At 51.3% G+C, this 15,159-nt stretch overlaps 1 protein-coding gene across 1 annotated transcript in view; it reads right to left on the bottom strand.

The window, feature by feature from the left end:
* Positions 1–829: 829 nt before the first annotated feature.
* Positions 830–15,159, bottom strand: part of KCNJ5 (potassium inwardly rectifying channel subfamily J member 5) — a 28,245-nt gene continuing 13,915 nt past the window's right edge. The window contains exons 2-3 of the mRNA XM_055270025.2: positions 8,317–9,263; positions 830–4,077 (exon numbers count right to left, since the gene is read on the bottom strand). Of these exons, the coding sequence (XP_055126000.1) occupies positions 3,755–4,077; positions 8,317–9,253 (1,260 nt within the window). The 5' untranslated portion in view covers positions 9,254–9,263 and the 3' untranslated portion in view covers positions 830–3,754. The remainder of the gene's footprint in view (positions 4,078–8,316; positions 9,264–15,159) is intronic.

Here is a 15,159-nt window from a genome sequence, read left to right as displayed (position 1 = left end):
GCTAGAAGCAAGCCATGAGATAAGGGGTGTGAAAAACGCACCCCACTGTTACAGACCACGAGCGGGGACACTGCTCCCCAGAAGGCAGGGGCTCCTCTTCTCCAGCAAGGTAACTGCTCAAGCCAAGACCTCAACCGCAAAGCAACAGCAGGAGGCCATGGGCGGTGGGTTCTCTGACTACACAGCAGGCCGGTGGGAGGGAGTCTGAAGGGGAGAGTCACGGGCAATGCCCATTCTGCCCTGGCCTGGGGACAGGATCCTTCAGGCAGTGGTGGCATCTGACAAGTGTCAGATTGGTGGAGCAAGGAAAACGAGTGGGAACGAGTTCTCTTCTGAGTTCCTGGAGGCTTCTCCCTACAGGGGACATTCTCAGGGAGCTTAAATTAAGGCAAGACACCAGCTCTCCAAACTTTCAGGGTCCAAAAGTGAAACATCACTTTGGGATTTTGGAGATACTCAGGACTGCGGGAATGACCAGTGCATGACTGCATGACCCCATCTTAAAGCAGAGCTCAGCTCTCTAGGGTCCAATAGATGTGATGGCGTGGGCTCAGAGCCATCACAGAACCAAGGGCTGTGGTCTCTGAGTGGTTTGTATGCAGGAGCAGTGTTTTGAAAATGGCCGGGCGTGGTGGCTCATGCCTGTAATCCCAGCTACTCGGGAGGTTGAAGCATGAGAATCGCTTGAACCTGGGAGGTGGCAGAGGTTGCCGTGAGCTGAGGTTGTACCACTGCACTCCAGCCTGGGTGACAGAGCGAGACCCTGTCTCTACATAAATAAATTAATTAAATGTTTTGAAAGTGACCCCTTGAAACCCTGTCCATCATCAGACTCTGCATTTAGTAAGTCCATGTTTATTCAAGAACTTCTAGAAAATGAAGAACTTTTCAAACTTTCATTGCATTAACTGGTCACCAGGAAGGGGATTTCCTCAGGATGTGAAGGGGGGGGTCTTCTTGCTTTTAAATTGGCATGGTAGAAGGCAGAGGAGGCACACCGGGGCGGTGTTGCACTAATCCCAGTATGCCTGGGCTCAGGCCAGGCAGGGAGCTTTGGCAGAGGACCCTCTGCACGCTTCCTCTCCCCTACCCAGAGCTTTTAGACTCGGCTGAGAGATGTGACCTGGTCCTGGCTCACGGAGGGCCCTGGTGGGGTGAGAGAACTGGAGAGTGGCTCCCTTGGTCAGGTGGGGGATGTTTCAGAGTCATAAATGAAGGCAGCTGTGGGGAGGAGCCAGGCGCTGTCTGGGTGCAAGGCCGGCTTCGCCTTCACCTTCCCTCCGTCGCTTAGTTGACCCCCATGGGCTCTAACCTGGGGACACTGACTAGTCCTAAGACAGGCTTAGATCTGGCAAGGGGGTGTGGAATGGTTTTGCTGTTAGTAACCCTGGGGTCCAGGGAGCCCCAGGCGAGATGCTGGCCTTGGCTGGAGGGTTCCAACTGTAGCTCCGCCGAAGGGCACCCAACCTTAGTGATGGGCTGCCTGTCCAAGAATCCTGGGGGCATGCAGCTCCCCTGCTGGGGCACTGTCTGCTTCCAGCCCATTCCCCATTCCCTCCAAGGCCTGGGACCACAACTCCATGCCCTGCCACTGGTGGGAAGACCTCATTTGGCCATGGCACCCTGCCCACCTCTCAAGATCCAGCCCAGGAGCAAAGCTTACGGAGCCCCTTCCTGGGAGTGGGCAGCCCACAGAGGCAGTTCCCGTCCCAGGCTGCCCCACTCCTCTTCCTTCCAGCCCCAGGCCTAGAAAACGCATCTGAGATGAACCAGGCCTGAGCTCTGAAGCCTTCCCTTTGCTCTGCCTCAACTTCCTACCTCTCTGTGGCTCTGCTCCTCTCCCAGGAAGAAGTGCCATATCCAGGGCAGGAAAAGGCTTCCATTCTCAAAGGCTAGTTGAGAGCTGTGAAGACTGTGGGTGAGGCCTCCATAATTCTGTGGCCTGGGAACACTGGCACTCTCTCTCCATGTCAGGCCAGCTAACCCGAAGCCTGCGTGTGTGAACACGCATTTCGGGACCTGACAATCTGCCCCCCTCCACCCTTGCTCTTGGGCCTCCAGATCAGGAAAGCCCTGGAAGTTGCTGATTTTCAGGCTCTTCTCTGCTCTTTTTCTCTTAAGAGTCACCCTGCCCCCGAATTCTCCTGCTGACTCCCCTTGCCCTCTTGTTTCCAGCCTGGGAGGGGCAGCCACTCCCTTCGCCTTCCCCAGGCATCCTCCCTGCCCTTCCTGCCCAGCCCTCTCCCTTGTAACTCTGCCTGTGGAGGGAGGCTCAGGGGCTTTTCAGCACTGGGCTGGGAGCTTGGTCCAGGCTGAGCTTGATAGTGAAGGTGCCACTGCAGTCACCTGTCACTTTTGATTCACATCCCATCATCTGCCTTGATGGCAAAGGTGCTGAGCCCTGAGGTCAGAGTGTCTCGGCCACAATTGGGGCAGATGCTGATTTTTTTTTTTTTTTAGACTGAGTCTCGCTCTGTCACCCAGGCTGGAGTGCAGTGGTGCGATCTCGGCTCACTGCAACCTCCGCTTCCCGGGTTCACGCCATTCTCCTGCCTCAGCCTCCTGAGTAGCTGGGACTACAGGCACCTGCCACCACGCCCGGCTAATTTTTTGTGTTTTTAGTAGAGACGGGGTTTCACCGTGTTAGCCAGGATGGTCTCCATCTCCTGACCTCATGATCCGCCCGCCTTGGCCTCCCAAAGTGCTGGGATTACAGGCGTGAGCCACCGTGCCTGGCCCAGATGCTGATTTTTAAATGCTCCTGGCTCTCCTTTCTCTTTGCCCCATTCCTGTTTCAGGGCCAACTGGCTCATTGTGTCCCCTGACACTCAGCTTTCTCCCCAGGTCATACCACAGGCTCACTGAGATTGTGAAAATAACAAAACAAAACAAAACAAAAAAACTACTGTGATGATTAGATGCACTCTGAGATTCTTGGGCCAAAAAGCACTAGAAAAGCCCCAGCTGCTGGGGTTCCCCCTTGGTGGGAGGTGCAGGGCACAGTGTGATTGGGAGTAGGCCGGGAAGCTGCTGATGCCACTATGCATGTGCTCAGAGGGGCTGTCTAGTCCCAGGCCACCTTCTAAGAGTCACTCTAATGAGACCGATTTTCCAATAGGCTACATTGGACACACAGAACACAGCAGAGGAAAAACACACACACTTGGCAGAGAACAGCAGAGAACACCAAGGGCTGTGCGCTCTGTAGCTCTCAGTAATGGGTCATGGGTATCTGATTTAAACGGAATTGCCTATGTGACATGGATGCATCTTAACCCATGAGGGCTCTGTGAGCTCATCCCAGACTAGAGGTTTGAGTTCCCATCAGGTAAGACTCCTCTCTGAATCCACAGCAAGCCTCAGGGTGGAAGGAATGAGGGGACAAGGTGATGGTTCCCTCTAGGTGTTAGCCCCTGGAGGGGTCTGTAAGACCCAAGAAAGGAAGACCCAGGGCAGGGAGAGAACAGATGCCACCCCGTAACATTCACCACGAGGAAATTCATACTGGCCTGGCCCTTAGCCAGCACCCACAAGAGGCAGCACTGCCATGGGAGGCCCAGGCAGGATGCCACTGGCTCAGGGAGGCCCTGTGCTGGGAGCCATGAGGCCTGGGTTTATGGTTCCTCCCCCCAGCCTTGATGGCTCCTGAGCGCCCAGACAGGACACTCAACAATTCCCCTCCCCTGGTCCCAGGCTTTGCAGTGTCTGTGTTCACTGAAGCCAGTGACAGGAGGTCTTAGGGAGGCTGCAGCCCTCACACCGAGCCCCTGGCCCCCTTGGACCCACCCAGCCCCTTGGGCTCATCCTCTTCCTTCTGCTCAGCCTCTGCATCCAGCTCTGCCTCAGCACAGCCCTCCAGCAGTGGGGGGCTGGGGAGGTACTGGAGGAGCCGGCCTTCCCGCTTCATTTCTGCCAGCTCCTTGGCACAGCAGCTGGGTGTGTTGGTCTCATAGGTGTCGTGGAAGGTGTTGTAGTCCACCTCATAGAAGCCCTTTTCCAAGGTGAGGACTGGTGTGAATCGGTGGCCCCAGAGCACCTCTGTATCCATGTAGGAGCTCCGGGCTTGGCAGGTCATGCCTGGGGAAACGGAAGTTACATGCATTATGATGCAATCATCCATCCATCTATCCATTCATCCATTCATCCATCCATCCATCCATCCATCCATCCATCCATCCCTCCATCCATCCAGATATGGAAAAAAAGGCAGGAAAGGGCAAAGATATATCCATCCATCCATCCATCCATCCATCCATCCATCCATCCATCCAGATATGGAAAAAAAGGCAGGAAAGGGCAAAGATATATCCATCCATCCCTCCATCCATCCATCCATCCCTCCATCCATCCAGATATGGAAAAAAAGGCAGGAAAGGGCAAAGATATATCCATCCATCCATCCATCCATCCCTCCATCCATCCATCCAATTATCTATCCATCCAGATACGGAAAAAAAGGCAGGAAAGGGCAAAGATATAGCCATCCACCCATCCATTCATCTGTCCATCCATCCATCCATCCAATCATCCATCCATCCATCCATCCATCCAATCATCCATCCATCCATCCATCCATCCAATCATCCATCCATCCATCCATCCAATCATTCATCATCCATCTATCCACCCAATTATTTATTCATCTATCCTTCCAATTATCTATCCATCTATCCTATCATCCATCCATACACTCATCTACCCAGTCATCCATCCATGCAATCATCCATCCATCCATCCATCCATCCATCCATCCATCCATCCATCCAATCATCCATACATTCATGCATTCCTCCATCCATCCAATCACTCATCAAACATTTCATGAACATATACTTTGTGCTAAGCATAGTGGAGATGTAAAGCTGAATAAGACACAGTCCTTGCCCTGGAGGAGTTCAAGGCATGGTGGTGGCAGAAAATTAGAAATCAACATGCAAGATTCTGAAAGTCATTTCCTAGAGATTGGAGTGAATAGATGTTGGAATAGTTGAAGGCAGGGACTTGGTTCCTGAAAACAGCATTCAGGTCTAGAAGATTAAGATGGGAAAAGAGGCAGGAAAGGGCAAAGGTAAATTCAGCGTGAATGAACACGGAGAAGCTGACAGGCATTTGGAACATATGGGGATTGTTTTGGGTAGACACATATGGAGAGAGGGCTTCACACTCACATACACACACACATACACACAGGAAGAGGAGCAGACACACACACAGAGCTTGGCTTCTTGATTTGAGGCTGCTCCAATGCCTCGTTTCCCTGTCTACTCAGCCCGTGCCATGCCTATGCTATTTTTAGGTGTCGCTTTCTCTCCAGAGAGGAGGGCAGCTTTGTTTATGGATGAGGAGGCCTCTGTGCTTAGGGTCACAGGAAAGCAGCTTTCTGATATTTAATCTTCTGGCCAAGGAAGGCATTAACTGTGCTGGTTGGGTGCTGAAGGCAACCATCTCCAGCTCCCACTTTGGGCTTTCTCTGGGAGGGGCTCATACAAAGCAGACCCAGGTCCAAGGCTGCTTCTCAGCCCCAGCGCACTCACACAGGTTGGCTCACAGCCTGCTCTCTGCTCTCAGTGATGCCTGCCTGGGCTGGGTCTCTCCCTTCAGTCCTCACCCTTGGTGTCCCCACAGCCTTGGCAGAGAGGGCCAAACCGGGCCCTGAGCAGCCTAGACCATGCCAGACATCTGCAGGCTCCCAGGGCCTTGGGAAAGGTATGGGCAGGAACTTTCCCCTTTGGGTTCCTCCTGCTTCTCATGGGGTGTGGCAGCGGCTGCCCTGTAGATCCTGCTGTGTCCCTGTCATTGCTCAATACATTTGGAAAGGATTCCCCAGGTGTCAGGTATAGTGATCAGCACAGGGTGCTCCTTTTCCTCTTGAATCCTCCCAACAGCTCTAAGAGACTGATTTTCCTCACTTTGCTGACAAGGTAAGCAGCTTGCTCAAACCCGCTCAGGCAGGATATGCCAGAGTTGTGCTACTTAAGCTGAGGCATGGATTCCCAGCCCATACCTGGCTGCATGTGCCTGACAACCAAACCATCCACATCCAGGACAGCTGTGGGCCAGGGTCTCCTGCCCTATCTCCCTGGATCTCCCCTACAGTTTGTGGGACAGAGCAAGCATAGCCCAGGTTGTGGGAGGGGAAGGAGGCCAAACCGTGAGAACAAGTGAACGATGGGCCCCTGACTTTGAGGGAGGCGTGGTTGGGGGTGCAGCAGGGCTGATAGCACTGGCTCCCTCCACTATGAGCCTCTCCCCACTGCGTGGCTGGGGAGTGAGGATGGCCTTGGAGAGTGGTCAGGCATGCTATGATTTGACCCCATGTCTCTCACCCAATCCCTTTTTTGTGGCTTCAGAGTGGAGCTCTTCCCCTGAAATGCAGCCTGTGTCCTGATTCTGACCCCGGAGCCAAGGGCAGGGTGACCTACAAGCCCCTAGCTCTGTGGGGGAAGCTTCCTGAGTCCTGACTGTCCTCAGCCACCGGGATGCCCGCCTGCCACCATATGCTGCCTGCCAGGCTCCAGCCCCCAGCAGATGGCCGAGCAGCCCCCTCTGGCACCAGTCCCTGGAGCTTGTCATTGCCCTCTCCTGGTTCCACCGACTTCAAAATGGGAAGGCTTGTGGAGTCTGGGTCTGAGTCCCCTGCCCAGCAGCTAGCTTCCTGGGGGCTGGGAGGTGTGCTTGGCCATCTTTCTGACAGGCCCCTAGTATTTTAGGGGGGCAGAGAGATGAGAGAAGCTCCAGATTTGTAAGTGGAAGAGCTGAATATGAACACTCACTGTCTATATAATGCTTTTTAGGTTCAGCTTCGACATCTGTAAAATGAGACTAAGCCAGCCCTACACTGTCATTTGCAAGAATTAGAAAAATAGGCATGCATCATTCTGAGCGCGACTGAATTTCTAGAACCCATCCTTAGGGCCTGACAAGCTGCTCATTGTACCTGGTTGAAAAAAAAAAAGAGAGAGAGAAAGGAAAGCACGAGGAAAAAATGAAATACGCAGGATGTTGGGTTTCGCTGGGAGTGGGGTGGGGACTAGGGTCCTCTACCAGAGTTCAGGCGGTCCCAGGCTTTGGACTCCCTGGAGCCACCTCACAGAGGTCTGCCATGGCTGAGTGGCTGAGGAATTGGGGGGTCCTTGGCTACCAGCTGCCGGTGAGTGAGGAGGGAGGTGCCATGCTGGCTGCATAAAGGGCATTTTCTTGGGCATACATGGATGTCGATGCCTCAGCATGAATGCACTGTTTTTTTGTGAGAAAGGAACCTTGCCTGCCCTGGGTTCACTAAGCCAAACTTCTGCAAGAATGCTGAGGGCTGGTTGCTCCAGAGGGGACCCAGCAACAAAAGCCCTTCCCCTGCAGCAAAGGTCTCTCCAAGTAAAGGGTTGGTGAGAACCTTTTGAGTTTAGGAAATTCTGCATCCCCTCCTTTCCCAGCGATGAGACTCAGTGGGTAAGGACAGCGAGAAGTCCACTGTAAAGAAACCAGTTCGCTTTTGTTTCACCCTGTGATTACCAGAGCCATCTGACCAGCGAGCTCTTCTGGGTAGAACACTTGTTCCAAGAAGGGGCAGTTTGTCCTGTTGGAAACAAGTGCTGGCTCTGGTGTCACCTGCCTCAATTTCCATCCTGGCTCTATCACTAGAAAGTGCTTGCTCTTGGGCAAATAATTTAGCTTGTCTCTGTCCCTGTTTCTTTATCTGTACCTTAATAAAAACTATCTTGGCTGGGCACTGTGGCTCACGCGTGTAATCCCAGCACTTTGGGAGGCCAAGGCAGGTGGATCACAAGGTCGGGAGTTCAACACCAACCTGGCCAACATGATGAAACCCCGTCTCTACTAAAAATACAAAAATTAGCCAGGCACAGTGGCGGGCACCTGTAATCCCAGCTACTCCGGAGGCTGAGGCGGGAGAATCGCTTGAATCCGGGAGGTGGAGGTTGCAGTGAGCCAAGATCGGGCCACTGCACTCTAGCCTGGGTGACAGAGCAAGACCCCACATCAAAAACAAACAAACAAGCAAAACAACAACAACAACAACACCCCACTATCTCATAGGGCGTGGGAGGACATTTGGCCAGATGATAGATGTTTATTGTTTAGGACGGTGCCTGAAAGTAGGGAAGCTCCTGTCAGTGTTACCTATTGCTATTACTCAATCTTGAGTACCAGTACCCCTCAAACCACAATTTAGGGATTGAATGTGTTGCCTGTGCCACCCCAGGACTCTCAGGCACAGACCTGCATCTTCTGGAGTCACAGTGGCCTAAGTCTGAAGTATAAGCAGGGCCATCTGTGGCTGAGGAGGACAAAGCGCCTTACCTGTGGCTTCCACCATCCCTTCTAGAATGACCACAACTTCAAACTCTTCCTGATGCAGCTGAGCCTGAGACATCTCCCAGAAAGGGCTCTTCTCGTTGATCTCATGGGAGATGATCAGAGGAGACACCAGGAAGAGGCGGTCATCGCCTGTGTCGAAGCCCACATTGATGTCTGTCTGGTTCAGGGGGATGAACTCCCCCTCTTTTGTCTGCCGGGACTTGATGAGCTTGGCCCGGATGGAGGCCTCCACGATGTGGGAGTTGCGGAGGTCGCCCACCCGGAACATGAGGCACAGCTTCTCGTCCCGCATGGAGATGACTGCATTGTTGGAAAACATGAGGGTCTCTGCTCTCTTCTTGGGCTGGCTGATCTTGACAAACATGCACCCCACCATGAAGGCATTGACAATGGAGCCCAGGATGGCCTGGACCAAGAGGAGTATAATCCCCTCCGGACACTTCTCTGTGATGACTCGGAAGCCATACCCAATGGTTGTTTCGGTCTCAATGGAGAACAGGAAAGCGGACACGAAGCCACTGAGGTTTTCAACACAAGGAATCCACTCTTGGTCACCAACATGGTCCAGGTCACCCCGGATATAAGCAATGAGCCACCAAATGAAGCCGAAGAACAGCCAGGTGACCGTGTAAACCATGGTGAAGACGAGCAGGTTGAAGCGCCACTTGAGGTCCACCAGGGTGGTGAAGAGGTCACTCAGGTACCGGTAGGTCTCCTGGACGTTGCCGTGGTGCACGTTGCACTTGCCACTCTTCTCCATGTAGCGCTGGCGTGGCTTCTTGCCCTCGGCCAGCAGGCGCGTACGGTCTGTGGCAATGGGGACATAATCGCGGGCCTGTTTGGGAATCTTCTTGGGGTCCCAGGGAGTGACTCCAATCTCCATGTCCTGGTTCATGGCATTCCTAGAATCGCCAGCCATAGCTGGGATGCTTTGAGTTAAAAAAGACACCATCAGTGAAGTGGGCTGTTCTGATTCACTAGAACACAAGATGGAAGGCCACCCCCACCCCGGGGCTCTCCCAGGCTTCTGCTCTGTTATCCAGGGGTCAGGGTGTGAAATCCTCAAGGGCAGGGGCCTCACTCTCTCATAAGGTTCTTTTGTATCCCTCGTGCCTCGTACAGAGTCTAGCATGTGATAGATGCTCGCTAGCTGTTTGTTGAATGAATAAATGAAAAATATCTAGGTGCAAACTACACATTAAGTGTTTAAAGGGTTTGAGAAACCTGGGAGCAATTTAAAAAGAATACTCACAATAGTTTATTAAATGCCTACTATGTCCCATGCATTACACGTGGATTGTGGCTTTTATCGCCACAGCAACTCACTGGCTTTAGATACTGGAATCCCGACTATATAAACACTATATTGTTTGCTTATGAATCAGGCTTAATTCAAACAATCTCTCTCCCACCATCAGAATGTAAGCTCCGCAGGGGCATAAGTTTATGTTCGTTTTGTTCTCTGATATTCCAAGCACTTAGAACACAGCCAGGCACATAGATGTATTCAAAAAGTACTTACTGAATAATTGGATGGATAAATAAGAAAACGGGTTTCCAAAGAGGTTAAGTGACACCCAGGCCACCAAATATCAGGCAGAGCTGATATTTGGATTCCTGCTGGTCTGGCCCAAGCCTGTGCTGTTTCTTTCATTCCTTGCTGTCTCCATTTATCTTGAGGTCTTTTAGCAGCAGACAGAAAGGAAAAGGCGGCATGTGTCTGATTTGTTGATTGGTCACCCCTACCGTCTGAGCGTGAAGTCTGCAGCCATCTGAGCACTTATTAAAATGACAAATTGCTGTGTAGGCCCGCCATTAGAAAATTAGATTCCATTATTCCCTGTCCTCTAAGAAATTGAAATGGAGCGGATGTTAGTGGCCCCAAAGCTCTTCAAAGGCATAACATGTTTGTGGGGTACCTGCCACACTTCCAAGAGATACCCAGACACCTGCAATGCAGGTGTCTGATAGTTCCCTCAAAACCCATTTAACGTGCTTTAAGACTCTCATGCAGTTAGGAAAGACCTCTTTAATTAACAATAACAGACTACATTTCTGAGCACTCAGAAGCCAGGCACTGCACTAGAAAATTTTTATCCATTAGCTGATTTAATCCTCACAACATGGTTAGATAAATACCATTATTATCCCCCCATTTTTCAGAAGAGAAGAATGAAGCTCACGTAGCATGTGGCCAAGTGAGGTTTTGGATCTGGGTTTATCTGGCTGCAGCCCAAAGGCTGACCCACAGCACTGACCACACAACGGCCAGCAGACACTGATGCTCCGTGGCTCATGCTAAGGCCGATGACCTGCTCCCTCCAGAAAGTTCTATGAGCTTCTGGCCCTGGGAAACATCACCTTAGGGATACTATCCTTCAACCCTTCTTCTTCTTTATGAGTAAGCCTTCCTTGAATTCACAGTTACCCTCCTTCCCAGGTATAGGGTCCCCCAGGAACCCCCACTTACTTATCTGTCCTGATTGAGAAACACAGAATGCCTAGACTGCTCTGTCACCTGGCCAGCTGCATGTCATTTCCTGCAGGCCTGAGCCCTGGAAACATTCTCTGGCACTGAAACCCTGTTTAGGTTGTTACCTGAAATACTGAAGGATCAAACGTTGCTAACCATTGTAGGAATTAGCCCAACCTTAGGACAAATAACTCCATAACCCAGAGCCCTTGCTGCAGACACACCTAAGCGGAGCATCTCTTTTCTTGCTGTCTGTCATGAGGACCAGTGCAGCGCTCTACATGTAAGTCCCCTAATGAGTGCTTTGGATCTTTTCTTGCTGTCTGTCGTGGGGACCAGTGCAGCGCTCTACATGTAAGTCCCCTAATAAGTGCTTTGGATCTTGGTGCTTTCTTCTTTGGAGTCTCAACTGACCCCATTCGGGGATGGTTTTGGCAGTCCCTTGCAGGAATTTCCCTGCCACCATTCTGAGGGTGACTCCAGCTACAGGTTCCACCAGGCAGAAAACCAGGAAGCTGTGTCCCCAATAGAACAACCTGGAAAAAGTTCTGTCAACCACTGAGCCGACTGTCTAATGGCAAACCAAGGTAGATTGCAGCTGTCCTGGGAAGTCAGATGAGCCTGGCAGGTCTTTTCCTGTGCTGCCTAGCGATTTCAAGGTGACCTTTAAAACATCATATCAAAAGGTCATCTGAAGGGCTTTGTCCCAGGCGTCCATTGGCCATTTCCCATTCTGCATAGGTCCACCTGCTTCCTGCTCCTTCATGTGGCAGTTAACGAAGATAAATGAGACAAGGAGGAAAATGCTTGGGGCTATCTTTGCAGAATCCCAAGCAGGAATTTGCTCTGCCTTAGGTGGGAGACTTCATCCTAAAAACCCAATCACAGATGCTGAGAGATGGTGGAAAATGCTGCTGTCCTGAGGCCCCGTGTATTCTGGACACCCCAGCTGTTGGAACCAAGATAGGGTTCCAATGGGGGTGCTGCTGCGGACTTCCTGAGCCACTGAGGTTGGGCAGGGCAGGCACAGTGCCCACAAGCATGAGTCATTGGCCGGGGCACATGGGAGCTCACATCCTCCTGTGCTGAGCTCTTTGGGGAAAACAGCTTGCTGCTGATTTTCTGCACTGTTTCCTTCTTTATTTTTAAACATACTTGCATACATTCTTGTAGGCGAAAGCTTTGTGCTGTACTAGAAACGGGAAAGTATCTTCTAGGAGACTTCAGCCCAGGTAGGAAAACTTTTTGCATCTGGCAGATAAGAAAAGGTGGTTTGCTTTCGATTTGATATTGGGGCGCATTCCTGTGCGCTGGAATCATCTGCGAAGTCATTCCTTGCTCAACCCAGGGTAACATGTGGATTCTAACTCAATGTCCAACAAACCCACTTTGTGGTCCAAAGAAAAACAAATTTAACTTTCTTTGCCTCAGTTTAACTCTGCTATAAATGCCAGATAATATTCTCTGCTCCTCCAGCCCTGGGAGCCAATTATAGGGATTCATGGAAAGAATGCATGATACAAACCTAAGTATAAATAAAATAAACATACGTATACATAATCTCTCCTCAAATTGAAATTTAACGCAATATCCCGTTAACTCCATTTTAAAGATGAAGAAAGAGAGATAGAGAATATCTAAGACAAATAGCTAAAGGCCCAGTGGGCAATTTGCAGGGCAAGCATTGAGCTGACTGGCATGGAGCCTCTACTGTTCAGATTTCTTTTAAGGGTAAGTAAAATCCCCATCCTTGAAACCCTGGCTTCCAGTCTTGTGTGCCTATCAAGTCAAAAGGATTTTCAGGGACAATGGGGATGAAATTCTTTAATCAGGTTTTCGAGATCTGTTCTATTAATTATGCACTCATTAAGCACACATTAATTGAGGAACTACTATAGCCAAACCCCTGTGCTAGGAGCTGGACATAAAGCAGTGAAGAAGATAAACGCAGAGCCAGCCCTCCCATAGTTGATATTCTAGCATTTCCTCTTTGAAGCTAGGGTTTTTGCAGAACTGTCTGTAGAGGACAGACAGGGAGGAATGCTGTGGCTGGCCTAGGCAAGCTGAGCATCCTAGCTGCTCTCTGCAGGACCCAGGGGAAGGCACTGACTTGAGCAAATCCTATTAAGCCTCATCAAGCCTGTTACTTCTCTTCTTCCATCCTCTCCTGTATCTGTGAGTGGGAAGCTGTGTTGAGACATGATGAAAGCTTTCGGAAAAGACAGAGCTTCAAGTCCAGCAAAGTGGTTTAATCCCTTTGATAGGAAAACGCAAGTGGAGAAAGACTCAAAAAAGGCAAAATCAAAGGAAGTTGTATTTCAGATGATGCATTAGTGAATGTGACATCCATTTAGATGGACCTCTGGATTAAGAATGTCAAACATCATGCACCCACAGGGAGGAAAACTTGGTGTCATGGCGTGGTCTAGAATGTCAGGAGTCAGGGCCACAGCAACTTGATAAGAGCCTTGCTTGGGGGTCAGCAGGGCTTCCTGGAGAGACCACTGGGCTGGGAGTCTTTTCTCAGACTCAGTCTTCCTATCTGTGATCACAAACATCTCTATCAATTTCCTACTTTCTAAGATATGCTGGATCAAAATGTACCACTCTCTGAGCTTTGAAACACGGGATGAAGTTGGAGGAAGAGGAATGGAGGAGGGCGTGCCTATGTCTCATATGGAGATATTTGTATACTCTTCTATGGGAATATATGTGACTGTGCTCATAGGAAAATGCTCCAAACTGGTTGGTGAATAGGCTGCCCCAGTCCCCTCAAGGCCCTTTAGGGTTAGCAGGAAGCATTCAAGGTGTTACACTTGAATGTAACACCAGAATACATGCTGGGGACAGAGAAGGCACTTGTAAGTAGGCAGAATTCCAAGACACCCTCGTGATTCCTGCCCCCTGGTACACACCCCCTGAGAAACCCCAGGAAATCCTCACTCCCATGACTGGGGCATGTCCTATGGTAGAGCTGACTTGAAGAAAGAAAGTTCATCTGGGGTGAGCTTGACCGAATCCTAAGCCCTTTGAAGGGATTGGGCTTTTCCTGAAGTAAGAGATTCAAATTATTAGAGGAATTAGGCAGAGGGGGCTTCTGCTTTGCTGGTTTTAAAGATGGAGGGGCCACATGGCAAGGAATGTGGGTGACCTCTGAGAGCTGACAGCAGCCCCCAGATGATAGCCAGAGAAAAAGTGAGGACCTCAGTCCTACAACCACAAAGACCTGAATTCTGCCAGAACCACAGGAGCTTGAAGGGGGCCCTGAGTTCCACATGAGAATGCTGGCCTTGCAGACACCCTGGTTTTGGCCTTGTGAGAACAGAGCAGCGAACGTAGTCGCATCAAGCCTGGACTTCTAACCTACAGAACTGTGAGCTGATAAATGGGTGCTGTTTCCAGCCACTATGTCTGTGGTCATCTGTTAGGGCAGAAATAGAAAATCCAGTACAGAAAGGGAAGCCAGATCATAAACAGTTAGGAAGGCTGACTCTGGCGTCAGATGACCTAGGTTCCTATTTTGCCTGGAGCTGAGGCACATTTGGAAAAGTTACTTCTCTAAGCTTCCGTTGCTTTATTCGCAAAATGGGGATAACAGTACTCACCAAAAAGAGCTGCTGCGAACAGGAAATGAAAGGTGTGTGTTTAGTGCCTGGTTTGCAGGGGCTCTCCGGAGAGGCAGCTCTTAGGATTTTCCACCAGGGGACAGGGCTGGGAAAGGGGCTGGAGGGGTGGGGGGTGAGGGGCAGGAGTGCTTCCAACAACTTGAGGATAAGGAAGGAGAATCAACAAGTCCCGAGTTCCTAGGGTGTGTCAGCATCGTGCTCCCACTCCCAGGAGAGACATTATCTTCAGTTTACAAAAGGGGAAAACAGGAGAGAGTTTAAAAACCTCGCCCGGAATCGCACAGCTAGTGCTGCGGGCTCTCCGGATTCCGCAGCAGCTGCTCTGGATGAGGGCATGCCTAGAGGCCCTGCTCCGCTGCAGCGTCTGTGCGATTGGGAACCCGTGCCCCCTTTCCTCCCCCCGCCCCGCCCCCCCCCCAGAAGCCACGCCCGAAGAATTTTCTAAGACCTTTCCCTTTCGTCCCTCCCACGCCTGAGGTCCAGGTCCCAGGGCTTTCCCTTGCACCTTCATCCCTGGCCTTGCAGAGGCCTGCTTCTCGCTTCCAGGGTCGCCAGAGCGCCCCTCCCGCCACCCCGCGATCTCCTGGCCGGATCCTGCGAGAGAAGGGGAGGAGGTTGGGACGGGGGAGGGGGGCTACGGTAGGGGAGGGGAGCCTGGGAGAGATGGGGAGGGAGGCTGGGAAGGGGGAGCCTGAGCGCGGCCGGAACCGGGAGCCCTGAGCGTCA

Source organism: Symphalangus syndactylus, chromosome 3 (genome assembly GCF_028878055.3).
Source record: "Symphalangus syndactylus isolate Jambi chromosome 3, NHGRI_mSymSyn1-v2.1_pri, whole genome shotgun sequence".
Classification (NCBI taxonomy): domain Eukaryota; kingdom Metazoa; phylum Chordata; class Mammalia; order Primates; family Hylobatidae; genus Symphalangus; species Symphalangus syndactylus.
The sequence above is the reverse complement of the archived record's forward strand: the minus strand, read 5'-3'. Positions and strand labels throughout refer to the sequence as shown.